Raw genomic sequence first — 23,961 nt, 5'->3', positions numbered from 1 at the left:
CTTTTTACCCGTTAGTTAGGATTTCATGACGAGGCCTGATTGTGTTTGGAAAAAAAGAAAAGAGGACATGATGTGTCGTAGGCGAAGCATAAAATTACAATTGTGCTAACGGTGAACACATTAGGAATAAATAAGATGACGAACAGCTAATGAAAGTAGGAAGGTTTCAAAATGTACTATAATTATAAAGACGTTTCTTGAGGCGTTTTGTTTCTTTTCTATCATTTCTGCAAAAGTTTTTATTGCATCTCTACCTTCTCATTCACACACATGTATTTTGTCTGGCCTCTACTGATCTCCATTCCTTTTCTTTCTTTCTTTCTTCTTTTCTCTGTAGATAAATATAAAGATTGCTCTAAAATGACACTGGTGTGAGACACAAGTGTTTGGGGTGAAGATCGCAGTCATTCGTGTTAACGAGAGGGAAAAGATAAGAAATACAAAGTAAAGCCATCTCAACTTCTCGCCACAACAAATCATCTGTACTTTATTTCCCACCTCTGCTGCTGAGTAGGAAGCACAAAGTTCGTGTTTACAGATTTATCTATTTTTCCTTTTTCCCTCCACGGCTGAAAACAGCTGAAAATCGATGAGTCGTGAGTCTGAATCACGACCGTCAAAAACTCCAAACTAAAATCCAAGCGGAGAGGGAAGAACTACCCAGGGTGAACTCTTTCCCTCACGAGCCGTCACCATCATTTATTCATCTGAAAATACCGAGTGAGGCGGTTTTGAAGGACCACGGCGTGGTATTAAACAATGTACACTGGGGGCGGCGTTGAGTCCGACTTCGTAGTTCGTAGTTGCCGTGGATACGATTTGCTTCAGTGAGAAAATCCAATCTACCACCTTACTACGTGGATTAAACCACTGTCACACCTTAAGGATTAAACCATCTAATCCTCCTGTTTCTCAAAACACCCTCTTGTGGCAAGAGCCTGTACTGCAGTGCCAATTAGATTCAAAAAACTCAGCAACTTCGAGGAACACGCAACAGAATTACTTAGAGGCCTGTTATTTTGTTTTCTGATGATTATTTCAAGCTTTGACTCGCCGTCATCGCCGGAGACTTAAGATACATTTTTAGGTTCTTTGCTTCGAATATCTCCCGAATACATTTTTAATGATTCTTCACAAATCCATGTGATTCGGGGGACACGGCGGTGTCACGGAAACAAAGAGAAAAGCCAATATCCTACACTTCACTACAGGCTGCGCCCCGTCGTTCTCAACAGTGATGGAGTGCCGATACACGTTTCCATTACTGCTGCGGGGTCGTCTTTCTCTTTTAAATCAATAAAAACACATAAATGCAGCCAGAACCGCAGCCTGAGTCATGCATCTTACATGTGACACTTTCCTTCTTCCCTCTCGCGTTGCTGAAAACCGAATATGTATATTTAACAGACACAGAAGAAACCCGACTGTATAATACATGCCTGTCCTTGAAGCGTTAGCTGGAGGCAGAGAGGGGGATGGATGGATGGATGGATGGATGGATGGAGGGATGGATGGATGGATGGATGGATGGATGGATGGATGGATGGATGGATGGATGGATGGATGGATGGATGGATGGAGGGATGGATGGATGGATGGATGGATGGGAAGAGCAACATCTTAAGGATATTTAAATGGGAAGTGTTTGGTCTGTTGCTGTGATAAAAGGCGCCGGGACGAGGAAACAACAGCCTGTCGTCGGCGAAGAGCGTGTGCGTTGTGAACTGGATGATCAAGTCAAACAGCCTCCCACACAAACACCAGTAATGCACAGCTCTAATGGACACAAAACGCGTCCACGGGCGGCGTGCACGAATCCCGGAGAGGCTGTTATTTACTTATTCTGCACAGCGCTGAAGGTCAGACCTCAGTGAGAATACTCCTTCTTTGAAAACACCGTCTGCACTGAAGAAAGCATTACATTTGCATTTCGGAACAGTTTCCTCTAGAAACACCTGCCGTTGTTGTTACGCTGCCGGTGACCTCAGTACCTATGGGTTCATCGGTCCTGCAGCCGTCATCGCTGGCACACACACCGATCACGACTGAAGCTGCAGGACGACACCCAACGCTCGCGAAACATCAGAAATAAGAAGAAATCTGCTACAGATCCTGACAAAGGCAAGAAAATGTTTTCAGAAAGAAACAACCCAGAAAACACGACTGTCGGCCTCGTCATCAATCATCGAACAGACGTCGACATGTTTATATACAACTGGTGACCAAAGCGGCGCTTCAACCAACCGGGACGTAGCTCAGGATCCATGGCGTGACTGCGTGAGGAAGAAACACGATCACCGAGAGACAAAACGTCTCGACACAACCGAGGAGGTCCAGAACCGAACAAGAAGCAGCAAACAAAGTTCGAGCAAAGAAGAACTTTTCTTTTAGTTTATAGTTTTTTTTTTTTCTTTCTCAATTTCGGGATGTGCAGCCTGGACCTTTGGAGACCTTTAAGACCTTTTCTTCCTGAATCCGCCTCCTCACGGCTCGGCACTGCTCGGTCATTATGTAATGTTGGAATAAACACACGTTGTGCAGAAACAACAACAGTTCCCGAGCTCGGTTTTCCATCCGCCTCTCTAAACTTCCAGAGAGTAGATGTAAACGAGCGGCCCGGGTCAAGCTTCTCGTCTCCCCCAAAACGCTCCAGATTCAACGAGCGGCGAGGAGCCGGGAGCCGCCGCTCATTTCAGAGGCGAGTGAGTGACAGAAAGAGGAGACGCAGCGTCCGCCCTCTCTCTTCACTGTCATCACAACCTCCGTCTTTCAATCTACCACAACGCGATGGAGGAGACACCGGCGAAGAAGAGGAGGAGGAGGAGGAGGAGGAGGAAAAGTAACAGTGAGACAAACAGAAAGAGAAGGGGAGCGACTAAAAGAGGAGGAGAAGGTGATGTTTCCAGCCTCCCAGATGGTTTGTCATGTTAGAAGTGAGACATATTAGCCCGCGGCTTCCTGCTGCTCTCCAGGAATGTGAGCTCTTACAGCGGGAATCCGCCTGCAGCACTTCACCTCCTCTCCAAAGGTGTGTGTGTGTGTGTGTGTGTGTGTGTGTGTGTGTGTGTGTGTGTGTGTGTGTGTGTGTGTGTGTGTGTGTGTGTGTGTGTGACTGCACTGGGACAAATTGTGAGCGTAACACAAAGAAGTTTCCAAAACATCTCAAAGCAGAAAGAAGTCGTTGAATTTTAACCATCAAATCTGGTATTTTTCACAAAACTGTTTCCTGGACGACGCGAACCCGCCCTCAAAGTTTTTAGAGTTTCTTTCACGGAATTGTAAAGCGTGAGCGATCAGTGTAACGTTTCCTCTACGAGCTCCAAAATAAAACCCTGGCTTGTATTCTTAGGCTGTTTACGAGACGACATGTTGGCCTGTTTACATGAGAGTGTTGCTCGGAGTCGCTCTCTGCTGCATGTGTGGCTTTACAACTAAAACAAACAACAGCACCCACTAGTGGTCCAACGTGACATTTCCCGGGAAACGGACATCGTTTTCAAAACATTGCAGTGTTAAACGCTCAAGTTTTCAGGAACAACAATGCAAAAGTGAAGCGTTTCCATGTAAACGGGACCTAAAAGCGCTGCCAGGTTGACAGAAGACGGAAGCACCATATTGGAATCCCATCATTTAGTCCTCCGAGTGGGCCGCTCGTCTTTAAATAAAAACTGCCTCCTCAAGTTCAACGGGCCCCGAAATGTTTTGCAGTTGTTGCACAATCGTGAGTCCTTCAAGCAAGAGTCAAAGGGAGAACCGAGGGAACGCTGAGCCGACGTCTTATAAAACGTCCGCTGGAGTTTGACCCAAATCTCTTCTGATTGGTGCAGCCATGCTGGAGGACCAGCCTGGAGGACCAGCCTGGAGGACCAGCCTGGAGGACCTGCCTGGAGGACCTGCCTGGAGGACCAGCCTGGAGGACCTGCCTGGAGGACCAGCCTGGAGGACCTGCCTGGAGGCTTGTGCCGCCGCATCTTCAAACAGGAAACGCGTAAAGTTACTGAAAAGATCCGTCCATCGTTTCTTCCTCCGAACGTTTGGGAGGCCGGTCACAGACTCACAGTCACATTCACAGCCACCAATTAACTCGTGTTTTTAGACTGTCGGAGCACGAAACTTGTGCTTGAAGCAAAAAATAAGTAAAAAAATAGTTCAAAGAAGAAACAACGAAGGAGGATTAGAGCGAGGAAGAGGAAGCGGCAGGAAAAAGGCAAAGAGGAGAGAAATCCGTCGTTTGTCTGTCTCGGTTTCGCTCCGTGTGTTGAGGCGGAGCAGCACAGCAGGGCTCGGCACGGTAAACACAGCAAAACACACACACACACACACACACACACACACACACACACACACACACACACACACACACACACACACACACACACACACACACACACACACACACACACACACACACACACACACACACACACACACACACTGTTGGCGGACACACCGCGGCCTCCCGCTGTGATTGACAGCTTGGTAGAAAGCACTCAGAGCCGTGGGAAGAGCTGCACCATAAACCCGGCGCGGCCCACCGCCGGGTGACTGACACTGATGTGAAAACCACTTCCTGTGATTGGCAGGTGGAGTTAAGTCCTCGCAGGAGGCGAGAGGACGGCGGAGGGAGGAGTGTGAAGTGTCGACACGCGGCCCGACAACAGCAACACTTTACCTTTAAAAAAAAAAAAAACCCAAACAAAAACCAAAAACCCCATTAGAGCTCAGATCAGCGTTTAGAACGGAGCGGGGTGACGGAGGAGGTCAGGAGGAGGTGAAGAGCAGAGCCCCTGACGGACTAATGAGGCCTCACAATAAATGCCATGGAGGCGGCGGGCTGTTTACGACTCTGTCAGTCAGAAACACCGAGAGGGAAACACTGTGAGGAAACGTGGCTTCATACAACCTGCAGTTCTTCTTCTCTTCTATTGAGGAGGAACAGTAAACCAAGAGCTTCTTTAATGCTGGTTTGTTGGTTCTTCCGGGGAGCCGCTCTCCTCTGAGTCGCTGATTTTTTAGCGATGGAATCCAGAGTTGATGGGAGTGACGCTGCTGCACCGTCTCATGCTAATGCTAATGCTAATGCTAAGACGACAGCTTTCCACAGCATTGTCTCACAGACCTCCATCGTATTTTCATTTCTTCCCATTCAAACCACATCAGGAAGTGAGCAGCGAGGAAAACTACTAATCGATCAATACTACAGTACTACAGTATGGCCGGGAGGGAGATCATGCGGTGCGAACCACTGCAGCACCGCGACACTTGGTCTTGTTCGTACATTAGTTCTTACTTGTTTCCCCGGCGCTCAGTTCTCCGTCTCGTTTTCCAAACCTTTGTTACAAAACATTATTAAGTCGGTGTTCTTTTTTCTCGTCGTGCATCCAACTCCACTTTTCTTTTTAATTATGTTTTTTTTCTGTATTTGCGAGTGAGTACCTGTTTGTTGAGCACCTCATCCTAATCGCACCTCCGCGCTATTAGCCAAAGTTTTTACAAGGATTTTCCGCGATCAAACATCCAGCAGATGAGCCGACAGTGAAAACTCAACCTCGCAAATGAGCAATTTAAAAATAGATTATAGTGATTATCAAATCTAACTTGAGAGTAAACCGCTCCCAGTAATAAATAATCCTGCATATTAACAGCTCTTGTGTCTCTTCACACATATTTTACTACTGTTTTTAAACTAATTAGACATTTGGTTTAGATCGAATTAAAAAAACAAAAAAAAACAACCAGACACACAAATGAATGCGTTAAAAATAATAAACAGAAATTGCCATTTCTTCCAGCTTATCGGTCTCGGTTTATTTTAACGCCGTGTATATTATTACTCATTACGGAGCTTTAATTAAAAGCACACAAACTGTCCTTTAATGGAATCGGTGCGGCGCAAATCGAAACTCATTAACTCGCACAAACTCTCACGCTGAGTCGAAAATGTGCCGGCGTACAGTGCAGCTACTCTTAGAGAGTGTGTGTGTGTGTGTGTGTGTGTGTGTGTGTGTGTGTGTGTGTGTGTGTGTGTGTGTCACCTTGTTCTCCCCCTCGAGGACGATGATGGGCACCGACCCGGTGTTGGGCCAGCGGTGTTTTCCAGGCAGAGCTTTGTCACAGTTATACAGGACGATGATCTGAAAGATGGAAACGAGAGAGGAGACGTCGATTTTCGGTTTGTAATCAGTTCCTGGGTTTATGCAGCTGGAACGAACCATTTGGAAAAAGTCTGTAAGAATTCACTTGACAATAAAAAGAAACAAGCCGAGGGATGTGATGCCATTTACCCAGAGACACTGTGATCCCTCAAAGTTAATGAAACATTTTCTTTTTTTAGTCGACGAGTCGCCAGGAACAATCCAAACAACAAACAATAGGTTTATTTCACCAAACTCATTAGTGTTTTTATTTCCTATATGAACAAAAATAACATTTATGTCTGGAGTAAATACATTTCTTAGCTTTCATGGCCAGAAGACGTCACCTTATCACAAGCTGCCCAGAAGCAGAAGAGCCAAAAGGGCAACTGGAGTGATAAAACATGTTCAATTACGGCTTCACTCGGCGTTTTCTCCCACCATTTTAGTCCATAACCAGCCTTGTCGCTGCCATGACACTGAACACATTATCCAGGCCGCTCGATCCGCCTGTCGCTTCTCTTCCAATCAGGCCGTGTTTTACATTAAGAAGTCATGTCCACGGTCACACTCATGTCATGTTTTATATGACTCCACTGCTGCTCAGCGACCTGCAGGTCAGCTGACTCGCTGCACCGCAACGACACACCTCATTAATATTTAATAGCAAACACACACACACACACACACACACACACACACACACACACACACACACACACACACACACACACACACACACACACACACACACACACACACACACACACACACACACACACACACACACACACACACACACACACACACACACACACACTCAGTTACGTTTCATCACTGTTCTCTTACGTCTCAGATCTGACGTGGAACAACGTGGCGACACAAATCGACCGCTCAATAGAAACCTCTATCGGCAGAGCTGCACCAGTTTGAGATAAAAGTTCTGAGTCCGATGTAACCTCTGGTTCATCTCTCAATCTGTGTTAATCTGGGAATGCTTGTCGGTCAAGCTGCACCCTGGACACTGGACTACACCAACCAAGCCTCCTCTGGCTTTTGAAAAACTGAAGATCAGCACCAAGTCTGTGGTTTACGATGCACTTTGTGTCTCTGCTAAATGGCAGAAACTTGGACGGTGTCTAAGCGTCAAATTACGAACGTCCCCGCCAATTTAGAAAAGCCAAGCCAGCAAAGCCGAAGAGACGCGATAGAGATTCCAAAGAAGCACAAACATCAACACCACAAAGTCACAGACACACGAACATAACCAGCAAGGGAGGTCTGTGTTCTTGTCCCATCAGGTCTGCACATTCTGTGATGTCACAGAGGGAATTAATTACACCTCTGAATGATGTGAAAGGTAAAGCCAGCAGCCACCTCATGTTTTTTTCAATTAAAGTTCAGGTTTCTTTTGCAGACTGAGATTACAGCCCAAACAGAAAAAAAAACAGCCATTAATCTGATATTTAGTGTATAAAGGACATGTTGTGCCAAAGCCTTTATTGACCTGTTATTTTACCGGCTGCTTCAGGTTTTCAGAGCGTTTCTTTATTTCCTGCTTATTGCATCATCTCGGTTGCATTTACTCTCATATTGGTTGTATCATCTGACTGCAAGTCTTTAAAAAACAAAAAGAAAACCTTTCTTTCCCCCTGCGGTTTTGTAGATTTTGATGTGTTTCTTTTAGAGATTCAACACTGTGACAAGTAAAGCATCCCTAAACACTCGGACCTGCTGGGTGACGTGTGTGTCAGCGAACATCTGCCCTGCCGAAACGTCCTTCAACGAGTCAGGAAACGAATCTGTGCCGGCTCCAATCTGTGCTCCCCGGGGGAGGCGAGCTACAAGAATTTCCTTGGAGGGATCAAGCCACTGGAAACGCAGGTTTTCTTTGACGAGCCGCTCGGATGTCTCTGTCAAAGGTATTTTATTGTGACCTGCAGCAGCTGGGAATACAGACATGCCGCCAGACAAAGCACCAACACGTCCAGCTGTTTGATTAAATGTAAAATGATCACAGCATCATCAGCGAACACAGGTACAGTGACGAGTGTGTGAATCCACTCGTGCGGGCTCCTCTTCCCGTTTGATGGGAGACAGATGGCGCGCCAGCCCTTCCCGGGTGCCGCCGGTGGCTTGGCGCATGTCTGTGAGCACATTATATATTGCTGCAGGAGCAACGGGCGTGTGCGGCTCCCGAGGAAGAGAGACGCTTCCATGGAAAACATGCGTGCACAGTGGCACGCGCTCAGCAGGAGGTCCGCCGCATCAGAGAGCGCTTCAAAGGCGTCCTTGTGTCCAATTTAGCCTCCTCCACCCTCACCGATCCCTCATTCATTTATTTCTATCCCTGCTTCGTCCCGGCCCCTCTCCTCCCTCGTACCTGACCCCCCCCCCCGCTCGCCATGCACAACCGCAAACACCACCGCTCCCCGGTAAAAACAACAACAACAACAAGACGGCTGCGTTTATTCCTTCAGCCGGCTGTTTCCACACAAACGGCTGCTCGGAGTATCAATAACAGCATGTGTGGCTGGATTTTACTGCGCAGAACAAAATGAAACCTCGCTGCTAGTTTCTGCTTTTGTAGCAGAAATTAAAAGAAATTGCTGGCTGGAAGTGATCAAATCTGTAATCACATTTTCATTTTATATCAGCCAGTTTGGCTCGAAATGAGAGTTACTGGGCCGTTCTGTGAGGCCTCTGCCTCTTTCTCTTCTGAGAGAACAAAGAATTTGTTTCTCGATGTTACACAGCAAATCAGCTTAACTAGGACTGCTGTGGCTCTTTGAATCGGGAGTGTCGGGTGAGGGGGCCGGGCCGGGCCAGAGAAATAGTGCCCTAATAACCAGTTAATTTAAAGTTTATAGTTTTTCTTTGTGGTAGCACAGAGTACACCTGATGGAAATGTCTATATGTTTCACAAAACCAAACATGTCCAACTACAATCTCAACATAAAGCCAATTTTGATGAAACTTGGTGCAAAATACAGTGAAATGTCAAAAAGAAAACTTCTCCTGTCGCTGCAGTCTGGGTGTTTTTATGAACTCCTGCTGAAAGCGTGGCTTCGAGGCTCATCTGATAGCAACCAGGGCGCCATCTTTCATGTCAGCATCACTCATACCTCAGCTCGGGTCTCAGCGTTGTGTCTGTTCACAATTTTCTTGGTGGCTTTGGCCCGATTGGGGATTCTTGCGGTCCAGTTTTGACCCACAGGTCTCATGTTTGACAACCTTGTTTTAAATAGAATCACTGTGAGGAGTCCAAATGGTGGAAATAATCCATATAACCCCATCTCCTCCGGCAAACTGCATCCTGACCACATCTCTAACTGTTCATGCACCGCGCTCGCATGGAAAACACATCCCTCCCACACAGAACACAGGCCTGCTTACTCATACACTACACACACACACACACACACACTACACTACACTACACTACACACACACACTACACTACACTACACACGCACACACACCACACTACACACTCACTCACTCACTCACTCACTCACTCACTCACTCAGCCATCAGGGAGCAAATTCCATTTCATTTCCCGCCTTGGTGAGGGGCGAATGCGGGAATCAATACATGCCATCTCCAGCTGTGCTGAAGGGGCTTCGGCTGCCATGGAGACAGATGTAGAGCTGCTACACACTGCTGCTCTAATTCAATCCAACACACACACACACACACACACACAATACCTGTTCACAGTACTGGGACTTGGACACGGCCAGCAGCAGCTTGACGATGGGCTGCGACTGCGACACCAGCGGGGAGACCATGTGGATGACGGCGGTGAACTTGGTGTCCGGTTTAAGACCTGAAACAAACAAACAAACAAACAAACAAACATGTGACTTAAACGTCTCTCCGAGGGGCGAGCGTGTGAAGAGAGGCGAGCTGAACGCGAGCGTTCTTCTATTTCCAGGGTTGCGATGTGACTTGAAATGAGCCGCTCAAAAACGGCAGATTTAATTGTCAGTGATGTACGTTTTTCAAACCGGCCTTAAAATATTCAACAATGTTAATGTGTTTAGAAAATGCCAAATCTCCTGATCACTGAATATTTCATTTTGAAAACTCTTCAGCTGGATCTGCAGCCCAATAAACAGACAACTAACGGCGGATGTGACTTTAAATTCACTCTGACTTGATGTTGGAATAAAGTAATTGAGGCTGAAAATGAGGAGGAAATAAGATATTGAGTAAGACGGATCACAGAGGACGTCCAACTTTTCCTAATTTAAATCTAATCTAACTCAACGCAGCAAAGCATAGCGGGGAGGAGATGGCATTAGAGGAGACTCCTTTCCGCCACACAGCAACATTTATGAAGAGGAATACATCCGCAGTCTGAGGACTTGGTAAACTCTCCTCGTGGTTTGTAATGAGAAAAGTGGAGTTTGCAGACACCTGGGAAGTACATTTGTAAGCAGCTCATAAAGAGACTTTCATGAAACATTGAAGGAAGCCTGGAAGCGGAATGACTGTTGTGCAGAAAACTCTAAATTTTGAATGTGCATGCTGTTTTCCTGCTTTGGCTCGTGCTGCTCGGTCGCTTCCAACGCAGCCCGAACGCTTGACGCAGAGAAAGACGATTAGCCGACTGACTTCTCAAAGCTTCAGCGCCACAATAATACATCCAACCACAGCAAATCCAAAACTCAGGTTACAAAGAAGGATGGATGGATGGATGATGACGGACGGACGCATCTTGACTCAGAAAAACTGAAACTGAGTGACTCACTGATGAAATAACAGAAACCGAAGTTGCCAGTTTTGGCAGAAATCAGTAGATTATTAATTTTTCAAAGTGTCTCCTCCTGTCGAAGGTCCCCGATCACGACTGAGGAACAAACATTCGATGTAGTTTTAAAGTGTTCCAGGAGCATTCAGCTCGACTTGACTCCACAAAAAGAGAGATAAAAGCCTTCAGCGTCTCTCTGCAGACTGCGTTATGTCATTCCACTGCAGCGGCAGAGTAAACGGAGACGTAAGAGCTCATTTCTGTCCCGGAGTTTCCCTTCAGAGAAACCGTCCGGAGCGAATCCATCCGCAGACTTTGCACTGAAACTCTAAAACTCAATGTATCACAGGCATGTCGCATATTCAGACTTCCTGTCACCTCGAAGTTTATTCACTGCTACACGGAAACGTGGAGGTCAGGACCTTTGTTTTGAACGTCGCTCTACGACGATTTACCGAATATTGTACGTCAACACGTCGCAATAACTACGGTTTTCTACACGTGGTCACGGAGGCCTGCAAACCCGAGGAGCTAAAGGAGAATAGTTTTCAGACTTTAAACTGAACTATAAAATTCCAGAGGAATTTTTGTGTTCCTGCGTCTCCTTTAATCCCAGCGTCTCCATGGCAACAGACTGATCTCCTCCTCTTCCAGCCGCTTCATATGGGACTTTTTTTTTTTTTTTTTACAGCTTCTTGTTAGTTTTTTTTCGGGACCGGTTAGCCGAATCATTAACAAAACTCGGAGCAACTTTAAGCGGCAAGAAAACAGCAGAAAACGACTAAAATTTAACAGCCGCCGAGGATAGTAATCTTTACGTCCTGCCACTAAGGCAGGCACAAGATTAAGTCAACCTGAAGCCCAAAATCAATGTTTTACCACAGCTTAACCTTCAGTATAAAGTGTTGCTATATTTACTAAAACTGCCGGTGTTGTTGCATTTATTACAAACTTTTTTAATAAACGCATCATAAACAACAGTTTTAGTTAATATAGCAAACACATACATTCATATACGCACAGTAAAAATGTGTGTGTGTGTGTGTGTGAGAGATTCTAATTGATTCTTCAGGTATAATTTGGAAGAAGCAGGTAAAAAGGGTCTAAAGAGCCACGAGTGGAAGAAACATAAAAAAACACTGCTGAGAGAAAATGTCTGACGCACTATTGGCTGTAAGCAGCTGCTGCTGGTGGCGGCAGTCAGTCAACCCTTCACACTGTGTAACATAAGATCAATGAGCAAAGATCTAAAATATCTTCACACTCTTCATATACAGGTTTTTTAGGTTTTTTTTATACATAAGAACTTTTGGATGTATTTCTAATAAAGAAACATTTCCAGAGAAGATTTCTCACCACACCAACTTCTTGGTGATTTCCTTTGTCGTGTTTTTCCTCTGAGGATTTCAGCAGCTCGACGTTATTACATGTAATGACGGCTCTGAGAACAGACGCAAAGTTCTTCGCCTACGTTTCATTTGTTCCTGCTCAGTAGTTTTCCTCGCCATCTTCTGCCAGTGAGGACATCTCGGTGTACTTCTCGGTAAACTACAACCTTCATAATTCATTTTTATCTGAGTGAAAACAGACGTCGGACTGACTCGCATCAGGTTTTTCCAGGTGTGGTGAATAAACGTGTTCACTCAAGAGTTTTTAATGCCGCTTTGGTTTAATCATTCTTAAGTTGTTATCGGAAAAAAAAATAAAAAATCAAACAATTTGCAGATTTTTATTTGAAAGTCCATTCTGCTAAAACAATAAAAACAATCTGCTCCTGCTGTGAGTTAGTCAGGATGATGAGACGTGTGTGTGTGTGTGTGTGTGTGTGTGTGTTGTTATTGACTCCCACAGAACAAGAATTTGTGTCATTTAGAAACAAACTCTCCTTCTTTGATTTTACTCATTTGCCCGTCAGCCTCGTCTCCTCCAAACCTCTCCGCCTTTAATTGCTTCCTCTTTGACAAACAAACAAACGGGCTGTAATCCACTCCGTCACTCTGTGTGTGTGTGTGTGTGTGCGTGTGTGTGTGTGTGTGTGTGTGTGCGCGCGCGTGTGTTGATATCCGCCCTCCACCCCGCCGCTCCATCAGCTGCCGAGTGCAAGTGTGATGATGGAGTGGAGAGGTGAGGGCGCTGAACCGTAGCAGTGCTGACTCAAAACGCTGTGATGGACGGGCCGGTGTGTCAGCAGGACGAATACAAACATCTGTCAAAGGCCCGGTCGGCCACTGAGGAGGAGGAGGGGGAGGAGGAGGAGGGGGAGGAGGAGGAGGAGGAGGAGGGTAGTAGATCGAAGGGTGGGGCAATATTTCTACTGTTCACACAAGCTCCAGAAGTGGAAGACGGCTCATTCAACTCACCTTTATGCATCAGAGTGAGTGAGTGAGTGAGTGAGTGAGTGAGTGAGTGAGTGAGTGTGTGTGTGTGTGTGTGTGTGTGTGTGTGTGTGTGTGAGACTGACCCTGTGTGGCGTAGTAGAAGGGGAAGTCTCCCAGGTATCTGGAGTACAGTGGGAGAGCGAAAAGCCCCCCGGGGTGGCTGTTCCACATCAGGCTGCTTCTGGAGTTGTGCTCCAGCACTCGGTCCTCGATGATCTGCACACACACACACACACACACACACACACACACACACACACACACACACACACACACACACACACACACACACACACACACACACACACACACACACACACACACACACACACACACACACACACACACACACACACACACAGGCCATGTCTTTAAGCTTCCGGAACATTAACACAGTTAGTGACAGTTCAGGACTTCATCCCTCTCATGACGGTTTGAAATGATCGTGTGGCTCCAGGATCAATCACAGTCTGCTGCCGGGATCAAACCGGTGTCCCTTTAATCACCGACTGTTCTTCACACACACACACACACACACACACACACACACACACACACACACACACACACACACACACACACACACACACACACACACACACACACACACACACACACACACACACACACACACACACACACACACACACACACACACACACACACACACACACACACACACACACACAGAATCACTCAGATCACAGAGGACTGCTGAAACATAAAGGAGGAATCAGGTTGGAGGAAATTATAAGGATTTGATCAATGAGCCTTGTAATCACGCCTCTAAAACACTTCACACTGGGATACGAGTTTCCACACAAAGACGGAGCCGATAGTCATGAAGCTGAATGAGCAGCAACACTTCTGACGTCCCCGTCCTTTATCAGCTCACAGCGACGCAGGGAAGGTTTTTATTCAAAAGTCCAAATTAAAGCAGGTGAGAAACTGTTATGAAAGTGAGTCTGCAGGCGCCGGATGAAAGCGAGGAGCCGACCGAGCGTTCCACATGTTTGCTTTGTATCAGCCTCAATGGCTGCTATCGATTGTGTCAGGAGCGAATCGCAGAGGCACAAAGCGGGGCTGGGAGAAATCTATGTTATTGTGTAATTTTTCTTCTGCTGACAACCCACAAACTGAGGTCTTTCTCTTTTTTAGGGGAGAAAAAAAAGCCCAGTCAATCATCAGGATCAGTCACAAAGAAGAGAGAGGTGATGGAGGAGGAGGAGGAGGAGGAGGAGGAGGGAGTGATGGAGGGGGTGGGGTAAAATAAAGTAATCAGCAGGATGTGAGCAGCAGGCATTGGAAACAGGCTTCAAATAGAGCCTGTGTGCACGTTTTCAAGTGAAAATGCCAAACCACAGTTAAAGGAGTCATTATCCTCACGTGTCCAGGCTCCCTAAAGTTTGTCTTTAAATCAATTCTTAAAATTTATAAGGAAAATAAAATAATTGAAAATGTAGAGCTTGAGCTACTCGCAAGAGTAGAAGCGAGATGTTGACTGGTCGGGATGTCAGGACGTGTCGATTGGCCACAGGAACCGTCAATCATAGCGACCGTTAGCTGTCAGCTCATATCGATGCTAACTAGCCTGTCAGGTTGCTACATCCCCGTGTGGAACACTGAGCAGGGAGCGTCTCCATGGCAACCGACGCTGATCTCCTGTGATCTCCTCCATGAGGTGCCTCTCTCATCCGCTTTGTATGGAGCTGTTTTTTTTCTCACCGTTTTTGGGGGATTTATTCGAAACGCTCAGTCGTTAACGTCCTAAATTCTAATCGGTCGAAGACAAATCATCCCTGAAGATCTGATGCAATTCGGGTTAATAGTTTTTGCGATAAGTTGGTAAAATACATACATACAAACCAGTAAATAAATACACCTTTCAAACTTTCTTTGGCGAAGCCAAAAAACCAACAGCGTCAAATCGTGGCCCGACAGTGAAACGACATCTTTTTTGCCGTGGAAATACTTTTCTGTAACGAAAACTCAAAAAGCAATGCTTTTTCACTCAAAACGAGGCCGAACAGATCGACAGCCGGTCAAACCAGGCTTCAAATAGAGCCGTCAGTCAAGCAGCCGGACCCCCCCCCCCCCCCCCCCCGCCACCCCCTCCCCATCAGGGGGTGGGAGAGAGACGGCCACCGTGCCCTTGAGCCTTGCTAAATTGCTTCAGTAAAACAGACACAGGTTTGTGGCCGTGCTTTATGACTCCGATTGAATCTGTTGGCTTGGTAACTCTACAGGAGCTGAGGGGGGCGAGGCGGGCGACGGCTGCTCAAATTGTAAAAGAGGAAAAAAAAGACTAATACTGTAGCTGGAGGCGACTTACTGTAATCATATTGACAAAAACAACATAAAAATTCAGGGTGGGGAGGCGGGGAAGGGGGGAGAGAGAGAGAGAGAGAGAGAGAGAGAGAGAGAGAGAGAGAGAGAGAGAGAGAGGGAGAGAGAGAGAGAGAGAATCAGTCCTGTGTTACTTTCTTTTACTTTCTCGGAGCCTCGTCCCTGAGGGCAGTCGATAACCATTTGCCTCAGAAAAACAGATTAACTTGAAATCCGTTAACTTCTCTATAAAAACACTGCCTGCCACCTCATCCCCCCCCCCCAAAGCCCTTTGCACCTTATGAGGGGCAATTTTGCTCGCTTGGCTGCGGCTCCTCCCCCGTCGGCAGGCCTCAGTCGGGACATGATGGACGACTCAATCTCACCTCAGAACAGCCACAATCAACCAATTAGAGCATGATAGATAAATCCTGCCTCCGCGGGAGCACACTGTGAACTTGGCTTTAATAGGTGAGTTTAATAGGTGTGGCGGCAGCACACATCCGCAGATATTGACCTTGTGATTGGTCGGAATGGGGCCACGTCCTGACAGGAAACACCGCGTGATAGGCCCGACTCATGTTTCCCCGCGAGCCTCCGAGCAGCGCACGGAAACACACAGTCAATAAGAAGTGTGTTTGTGAGCAGGCAGATTCAATCTGTCATGGTGTGTGTGTGTGTGTGTGTGTGTGTGTGTGTGTGTGTGTGTGTGCAGGACCGGCAGGATGAATAATCCTTGTCGCTCGTTATCTCGCCGACTGCCACGGCGGTGCCATCTACATACGTCACCCCTGCTCCTCTTCACCCTTTCTCCCACCACTCCGCCTCTCGCCTCGCTCTCTTTACAGGACAGTCAGTCAGGATTAAGCTTTTAGCCTCTGCCGCGTTCGATGCAAACACACACACACACACACACACACACACACACACACACACACACACACACACACACACACACACACACACACACACACACACACACACACACACACACACACACACACACACACACACCGAGTCACAGGCCTTCCGCTGTGTCACCTTGCACTTTACCGCGGAGTGACAACATGTCAGCAAGGTTATGCCGGGGTGGTGCCGGGCGTATCTGGGCCGACACATCTTGACATATGGAGATGTGTTTCTGACTGTGTGTGTGTGTGTGTGTGTGTGTGTGTGTGTGTGTGTAGTATAGTGGCTCACACTAACACAGAGCTCGATAACAAACAGACCAGAGATGTCGAGCTGAAATCACACAGACTGTAGATAGCGAAGCTACGACAGCTTACGTGGACTGTGTGTGTGTGTGTGTGTGTGTGTGTGTGTGTGTGTGTGTGTGTGTGTGTGTGTGTGTGTTTGTGGAAAAGTCAAATTCAGATGTAGGATTTAGGAAGTCACACTGTTAGTGAGATTGTGGCGTGCAGGGTTGAGTCTTGCTCCGGGGCTTTAGCGGCGCAGTGAGAAGGGAAATTAAATGTGTGATGGGGTACTTGAGTGAAGGAGGAGACATTTGTAACGGCAGCGTGAAGCGAGCGGCGAGCCCCGGTGTTACCAAACAACTTGTTCAAACTGAATAATGAGGGCTGCGGATGGCAGGGATTCAAGGCTTTCTTTCTGCTCACACATCCTGTACGATGAAGGAAAGGTTCAGGTTCACTGTGCTTCAGTCGCTTAAACTGGAAACGCGACAACGTTTTCAAGGAAGCACTACATTTTTGTGGCGTTTCCACGGCAACGGCGACCGGAGTCACTGAAAACGGAACTTTTTGGGAAACGGTGACACACAGTGAACAGTTGTTCTGCACATGCTCAGTAGCTGGACGTGGCTCCCAGTCCATGATCTCCTGGACCTCCTGGTTTTATAGCTACCATGTCCTAAATGACTCTTCCAGTCTAACTGCTGCACTTTCAACTAAACACAAATATCAAATATATACGGCTTCTATTCAGTGTATTTCTTTCCTTTTCCCCTTCACTTTACTTTTCTTCAGTTACGACCCTCGACGAATAGATACGCCGATTATCATAAGTAAAGGTTGTAATAACTTTACCAGAATTTGAATGACTTCCTCTTAATGTTTTTTCTGGGAATCAGCGGAATCTCCCCAAACAAAGTCGATTAAGGTCTGAAAAACAGGATTTGTAAGACCTTCCTTCCTCCTGGAACTCTCTCGCGTTGCCAGTATTTCTGCAGTGATTGGTTGCAGCTCCTCTCCGTGCCTGCAGGTTGTTTGCCTTGGCTTCGACCGGGACCATTTGGAGCAGATATAAACACTTCTACTTTTCAGAAACGGCGGGGTGACGTGTGATCTAAAGGAGATGGCTGGGAGCGCGCCGCGCCCTTCAGCCGTCGCTCGGCTCCAAACGACCGTTCTGGACTCAGAGAGCAGAGGAAAGCTGCTCCGTGGAGGACGAGCCGCTCCCTCCACTTCACAAACCCACAACGATGTTGGAGACGTTTAGAATAGTGGGGAACACTTTGAAATCACATTTAAATGTTAATATGTAATAATAATCGCCTCTGGTTGAGTGAGACTGTTTGTGAAACACTGTTATTGAACCGGCTTTGTTATCCTGTCGTCACAGAGTTCTTTTTAAAAGCCCTCAAAAAGCATCCGGGCGTCTTCACAAAGTTATTAAAGATACTGTTACGACTGTGGTCGTATATGTGTGTGTGTGTTTTCTGTGTCCTGTGCCATTCTCCAGGTCAATCAAACATGTAAATAGGGCTGTGCCGTCCCGACGACCGGATTGGCCAAACTCAGGAAGTCCTCGGTTCAAAAGGAGGAAGGATGACGTCGCAGGGGGGCAGAGCTTGGATCAGAGGGGCGGAGCCATCTTCATTCTGCCAAACAGCCAGAGTGCAGCCTGCAGAGTGTGTTAGTGGAGTGAGCTAATTTCTGGGTTAAATCGTTTTCTCTTGTTTATGTTAGATAGGAAGGAAAGACTTTGTGTTTGTTTTCCTTTTGTTTTTAGGTAAGTTTAACCCCTGACAGCATAGGGTGATGTTTAGTTTGTTTTGATCGTAGAGCTCACTCTTAGATTAATTAGTTAAGAACTTGTTAAGAACTCATCATTTGCTTGTTGTACACTAGAGCACATTGTAAATAAACACTATTGCACTGAGAAGTAGTTTGTGGCTGTTTGGACCAATGGAGTGGTGGCATTTTATGTTGTGCTCCAGTAGCTCCTAGGCTGGGGCGTAACAGATACATTTTCACTTTTCCTGGCGTGAAGAGGGTAAAAATATCTGTACTTCTACTCGAGTAAATGACGTGAGTACCTGTTGAGACGTTTCCGAAGAGCCCCGGTGCCGTTTGAAACAATTGCTATTACGACAAGTGCTCCCTCCACCGTCTGTGATTTCCCATCGTGAGCAGCACACGCAGGAAATCATCACTTTCACACACTACTTGTGTTTGTGGTTTCAGTGTGTGTGTGTGTGTGTGTGTGTGTGTGTGTGTGTGCGTCCTCTGCTCACCCCCAGCGTGGTCAGCACTATCTTCTCCACGGAGGAGAAGTACGCCTCCCAGAGGAACTGCGTCTGCTGCCGCAGGGCGAGGATCTTGTCCTGGTGGATGGAGCGCACCGTGGTGGGAATCTGTGAACGACGGACGGGGAAACAACGTCATCGGACTGCAAAGTTAAGAGCAAAGCTCCTCAGTGGGAGGAGCCATTAATTTAACGCACGTAAACAAAAACAGCTGCGACGGGAAACGACTCCAATCTCCTCATAAAGCAGATTTTAATGGAACCTGCTGATGTAAAATACGGTGAAATGTTGGAAAGGCTTCTCCTACAGCTGTTGCATTATGGGTGTTTTTAAAAACTCACCCTGACAACGTCACATGTCCACACTTATAGGCACCGTGTGCATATTCTTCTATTATATTGTATTTTTATCTGCTTTTTTGTAGTTCCTGCTATGTGTGCTTCTTTCTCTGTACTATCCTGCTGTACCACTGCACATTTCTCCACATGCGAGATAAATAAAGGGATATCTTATCTTATCTTATATCTTATCTTATCACCTGGAGGTGAATGCGAGCGATCTTTCAGGGCAGCGTCACCGATATCTCAGGTCTTAGACTCGTGTTGTGTCGCTACTCTTAAGAGATTTTTAAATTTTTTTTTAAAAATCTGTTTTCTTGGACATTTTTATAATTGGCTCTGTGGTTGGAGCTTCTTGCGGCCGGAGCTTCTTGTGGCCGGTGTTGGCCCACGGGTCTCATGTTTGACACACCGGTTTTAAGAGAAGCTCAAAATGCACGTTTGAGTTTCGATATCAATTTTAATTATTGTTGAGAAATTTAAAAGTTCAATGCAGTTTACGGTGGAAAATGACCAGATGAAAGCAATTTGATTGCAAAATGTTGATTTACAAACATTCAGTTGGATCTTTACATTTATTAAGTCTCTTTAATCCTCACAGGTCGTGATGATAAAAGAGCTTTTTTAGGATTAACGTTCAGATGATGGGCTTTTTTTTAAATGTTAATGGAAAAGTAGCTTCACTTATATCAGATGAAACTTCAATACAAATAACTTTTTGTGACAGCCGGTGTTAAACTCTCCTGAATGTATTTAAATCTGAGAGACAGAATATTTCCCGGTATATTAACCTAATATCAGCGGGGAAGTGATCCTGTTAGTCTGCCATGTTTGGGTTTCATGATGTGGAAACACACAAGGTGAGTGTGTGTGACATCACTTTTACTCTCAAATTGAGGTTAAAAATGGAACAAAGAAGATGAAGTGAGTCACTTTTTAATTCCCTCTTGTGCATATATTTAAGTTTTAGTGCATTTACAGAGAAATCTGACCCTTTATCTCGGTTTATTTGAGCTGTAAACATCCTGTTTGTGCAGATTGTGGTGGATATTTTGCTCACAGTGACTCTGAGCAACACGTGGACGCTGCACCTCTGATGGAGCTCCTCCATTATAAAACTCAATGTCAAACAATATTATTACACACTTCATTCAAATTAAGATTTAATGGGCATATAATTACTTTTTCCCCCCATGAAGTTCGAGCTATTCCAACCAAATCCATTTGCTCATTCTATTAATTTGCCCTCTCGTATAACAATGCGTGTCTTTGAGTGACGTTTTGAGGCGAGGACTTGGAACGCCGCTCACGTTTCTTTTTCTTTTTTTTTTCGCCGTTAATGGAGCCGTCGCGTTTGGAGAAAAAACCCAACAAAAACAGCACTTTAACAGAAACTGTGGGGGAACTGTTTGGATTTTGGCGGGTGAGATTTGAGGGGTGGGTGGGGGGTTAGACTATTATTATTATTATTATTATTATTTCTAGGCCGGGTGGTTACCTGCAGCAGGAGCCTCTCGTCGCCGATGACTGCGGCCATATTCCAGTCGATGACCTCTGAGAAAGGCATCTCCCATCCGTTACTCAGCATCACCGGCACACACGCCGCCTGAAACACACACACACACACACACGGTTACACAATGGCTGGACTTGATTATAATTGATCAGTCTGTCCTTATTTTTTTGGCGGCGCTCAGTGAAGAGACCGATGAGAAACGTGTCGGGAAGATCCACAGAAACTGTCGTACGGATTTCAGCTGAGACTCGTGAACTAAAGGGCCCGTTCACACGAGAACGTTTCAAATGAAAACACAAATCACGTTGGCGTCCCCTTACATGGAAACAGCAGAAACGATGTAGTAAACATGTTCAGCCACTAGTGGGTGCTGTTGTTTTTTTTCCGTAACTTCCCACACTGAGAACAATAAGCTTTAAACAATAACAACGGGAGCACGCAGACATCCGTATGGATATTTAGATTGTTATTCGTTTTCAGATTGTTGCCACGTAAACGCGAAAATGTTCCTGAAACAAAAACGATGCATTTTCACTCAAAACGCCGTCGCGTAAACAGGAGCTCAGAAAAGGAAGCGATGTCCCCGACTTGTCTGCTCCCCTGAATGCTCTCTGTCGCCCCCCAGAGGACGGAAAATTAAAGAAAAGGTTTGAGATTCCATAAGACAGATCCGAATGATCACTCTCCAGCTCTCCCTGGCCGGCACGCTTTTCTTTAAATTCCTGTAAACAGAAAGTGAAATCCCATCGACATGCGGACGCTGCTGCTCAGCGGGAGCAGCTCACAGCTTCAGCCTGATAAACAGAAGGAGTCTGAACACAGCATCCAGATAAGCAGGCCAGTAGCTTATAGGCACAGATAACGAGGATTTCAGCCCAGTAATGATAACTGGTATGGATGCAGAGTGAAGATAAATAAATAATAATAAAATATCCCTCAGATGTAAGGAAGAGGATTCATCTACACCGGGAAGCATTTACTGTATTCACAGAGCTACATTTGCAAACCACAAGAAATCAAACATGCACAAAAAGAATTTCTTAATTACTTGTGTTTGAGTTTATTTGATTTGTGGAGAATCCTTTAGGAGCCTCAAAGCCTCCACGCTCTCTCTCTGTGAGACTCGCCTCACACGTCGGGTCCAAAATGGAAACGTCGGGTTGCGGCACAGTTAATTACTTGGAAGAGGTGAACATTTGGATTCCATAAAAAGAGAAGGGGAATTAAAGAAGATCAAGAGGCAGAGGAAAGTGGATAAATGGATATAAAGACGATGAAAAGAGGAACGAAGCTGAATGTGACCTTTGACAAAGGAGTGGTGGAGGGAACAGCTGGTGTGTGTGTGTGTGTGTGTGTGTGTACGTGTGTGTGTGTGTGTGTTTGTGTGTGTTAATGACGGCTCTGTCAGTCCCAGGTCATAAAGGTGTCAGCTAAACCTGAAGTGGCCCAATAGCTCTGCTGCTGTCCACACACACAGACACACACACGCATACACACACGCACGCACGCACGCACGCACGCACACGCACACACACACACACACTCGACCTCTGCATCAGAAACAAACCATGAAGACCAAAACCTGCAAACCATCGCTCTCGTCTCGTGAGTCTGACGAACGGATGAAGGAAAGTCGAGGGCGTGTTCTCTCCCGAGTCAAGTGTGTGTGTGTGTGTGTGCGCGTGCGTGCGTGCGTGCGTGCGTGCGTGCGTGTGTGTGTGTGTGTGTGTGCGCGTGCGTGGTCTCTGACAGTGAGATAAGTGCTCTTGTGTGGACGGCGGCGTGCGGTGAGGGGAGGTAAAGGACAGTGCAGCGCCGCTGCAGTAGTGAAAATGGAGGCACAGAAGCAGAAAAGAGACATGAAGTGTGTAAATACGACGAGACGCAGAGGAAAAGGAGGAAAACACAGAGTCGACAGACGGGTGGGGTTTGTAAAGGCGTGCTACGACGCACTATAACTGCCATATTCACCTGTAATTCATTACAAATTACATGAAACTTTAAGCACCTTTAAGGGCTCATTTATTCTTCTCATCTTTTGTGGCTTGTAATTTGACACCAGCCCGGGGATCAATGGATTCACAGCTAATATTGAGCGGAATAATAAGATTAGGTTCAATCAAGTGGATCTTTTAAGGATCGTGTGGATGTCTTGTCTTGAATTAGGATTAGCATTTATAAAACAAATAATTTATATATATAATAAGAATAATAATTATTCTTTTAAAACACATATTTTTAAAACTAATACATAGTAATGGAGCTAAAATTAAATAGGCTTTAGTGCAAAACCATTCATTATAAAGACCCGCAAGAGTAAAAGACAAAACAAATCTGTCACAAAAATGGGAAAAGTTCATATTCTTATTGTCTTCGAAGCTATTAAACATTATATATTTCAAACAATTGAGAAAATATAAGGAATTTTTAAGAAAAACGCTGTTTGTGGATTTAAGCCAAATTATTTATTGTTTGAATGACACAACTTCATGTTTCTCTTTTAATTTATTTTTAATAAATTATTCCGGTGAGGTTTTGTTTTTAAGTTAAAAAAGAAAATTTCAATATCTACTAAAACCATGTTTACAGAGTGAAAACCTTTTAGAAAAGTTTACATGTCAACGTCAGAAACACCGACAATGGTGTAGTGTGCACGGCAGGCCACTAGTTGGCGCTGGTGTTTGTTCCGTCACAGCGAGCGGCGGTGTTTACCTGCAGCGCCTCCAGGAAGCGGAACGAGCCCAGTCGCCTGCCGCGGGGAACCAGGCAGAAGGTGGAGTTGTGGAGCGTCTCCTTGTAGTCGTACCTGCACACACACACACACACACACACACACACACACACACACACACACACACAAACACACAAACAACATCAGTTCACACACTCTGAAACACCAGACTAAGAATTCAACACACCAGATCACTGATATAATGACCTGTTTTGATCATCACTCTGATATTTATCCATGTATTGATTCTTAAATAATATCAGACATGTTAAAACATACACATTAAGATTCCG

The 23,961-nt window shown here is 45.9% G+C and overlaps 1 protein-coding gene across 1 annotated transcript in view; it reads right to left on the bottom strand.

Moving 5' to 3' along the window:
- Window positions 1-4,795: 4,795 nt before the first annotated feature.
- LOC308122914 (exostosin-1b-like) overlaps window positions 4,796-23,961 on the bottom strand; it is a gene marked incomplete at its 3' end in the record, with an annotated part of 111,021 nt that continues 91,855 nt past the window's right edge. The window contains exons 2-8 of the mRNA XM_080485082.1: window positions 23,650-23,743; window positions 20,920-21,027; window positions 19,072-19,191; window positions 13,352-13,484; window positions 9,845-9,963; window positions 6,036-6,134; window positions 4,796-4,846 (exon numbers count right to left, since the gene is read on the bottom strand). Coding sequence (XP_080341208.1) covers window positions 4,796-4,846; window positions 6,036-6,134; window positions 9,845-9,963; window positions 13,352-13,484; window positions 19,072-19,191; window positions 20,920-21,027; window positions 23,650-23,743 — 724 coding nt within the window. The remainder of the gene's footprint in view (window positions 4,847-6,035; window positions 6,135-9,844; window positions 9,964-13,351; window positions 13,485-19,071; window positions 19,192-20,919; window positions 21,028-23,649; window positions 23,744-23,961) is intronic.

This window comes from Lipophrys pholis (assembly GCF_963383615.2).
Source record: "Lipophrys pholis genome assembly, chromosome: 17".
Classification (NCBI taxonomy): Eukaryota; Metazoa; Chordata; class Actinopteri; order Blenniiformes; family Blenniidae; genus Lipophrys; species Lipophrys pholis.
Note: the sequence above shows the minus strand (reverse complement) of the source record. Positions and strands in the feature narration are given on the sequence as shown.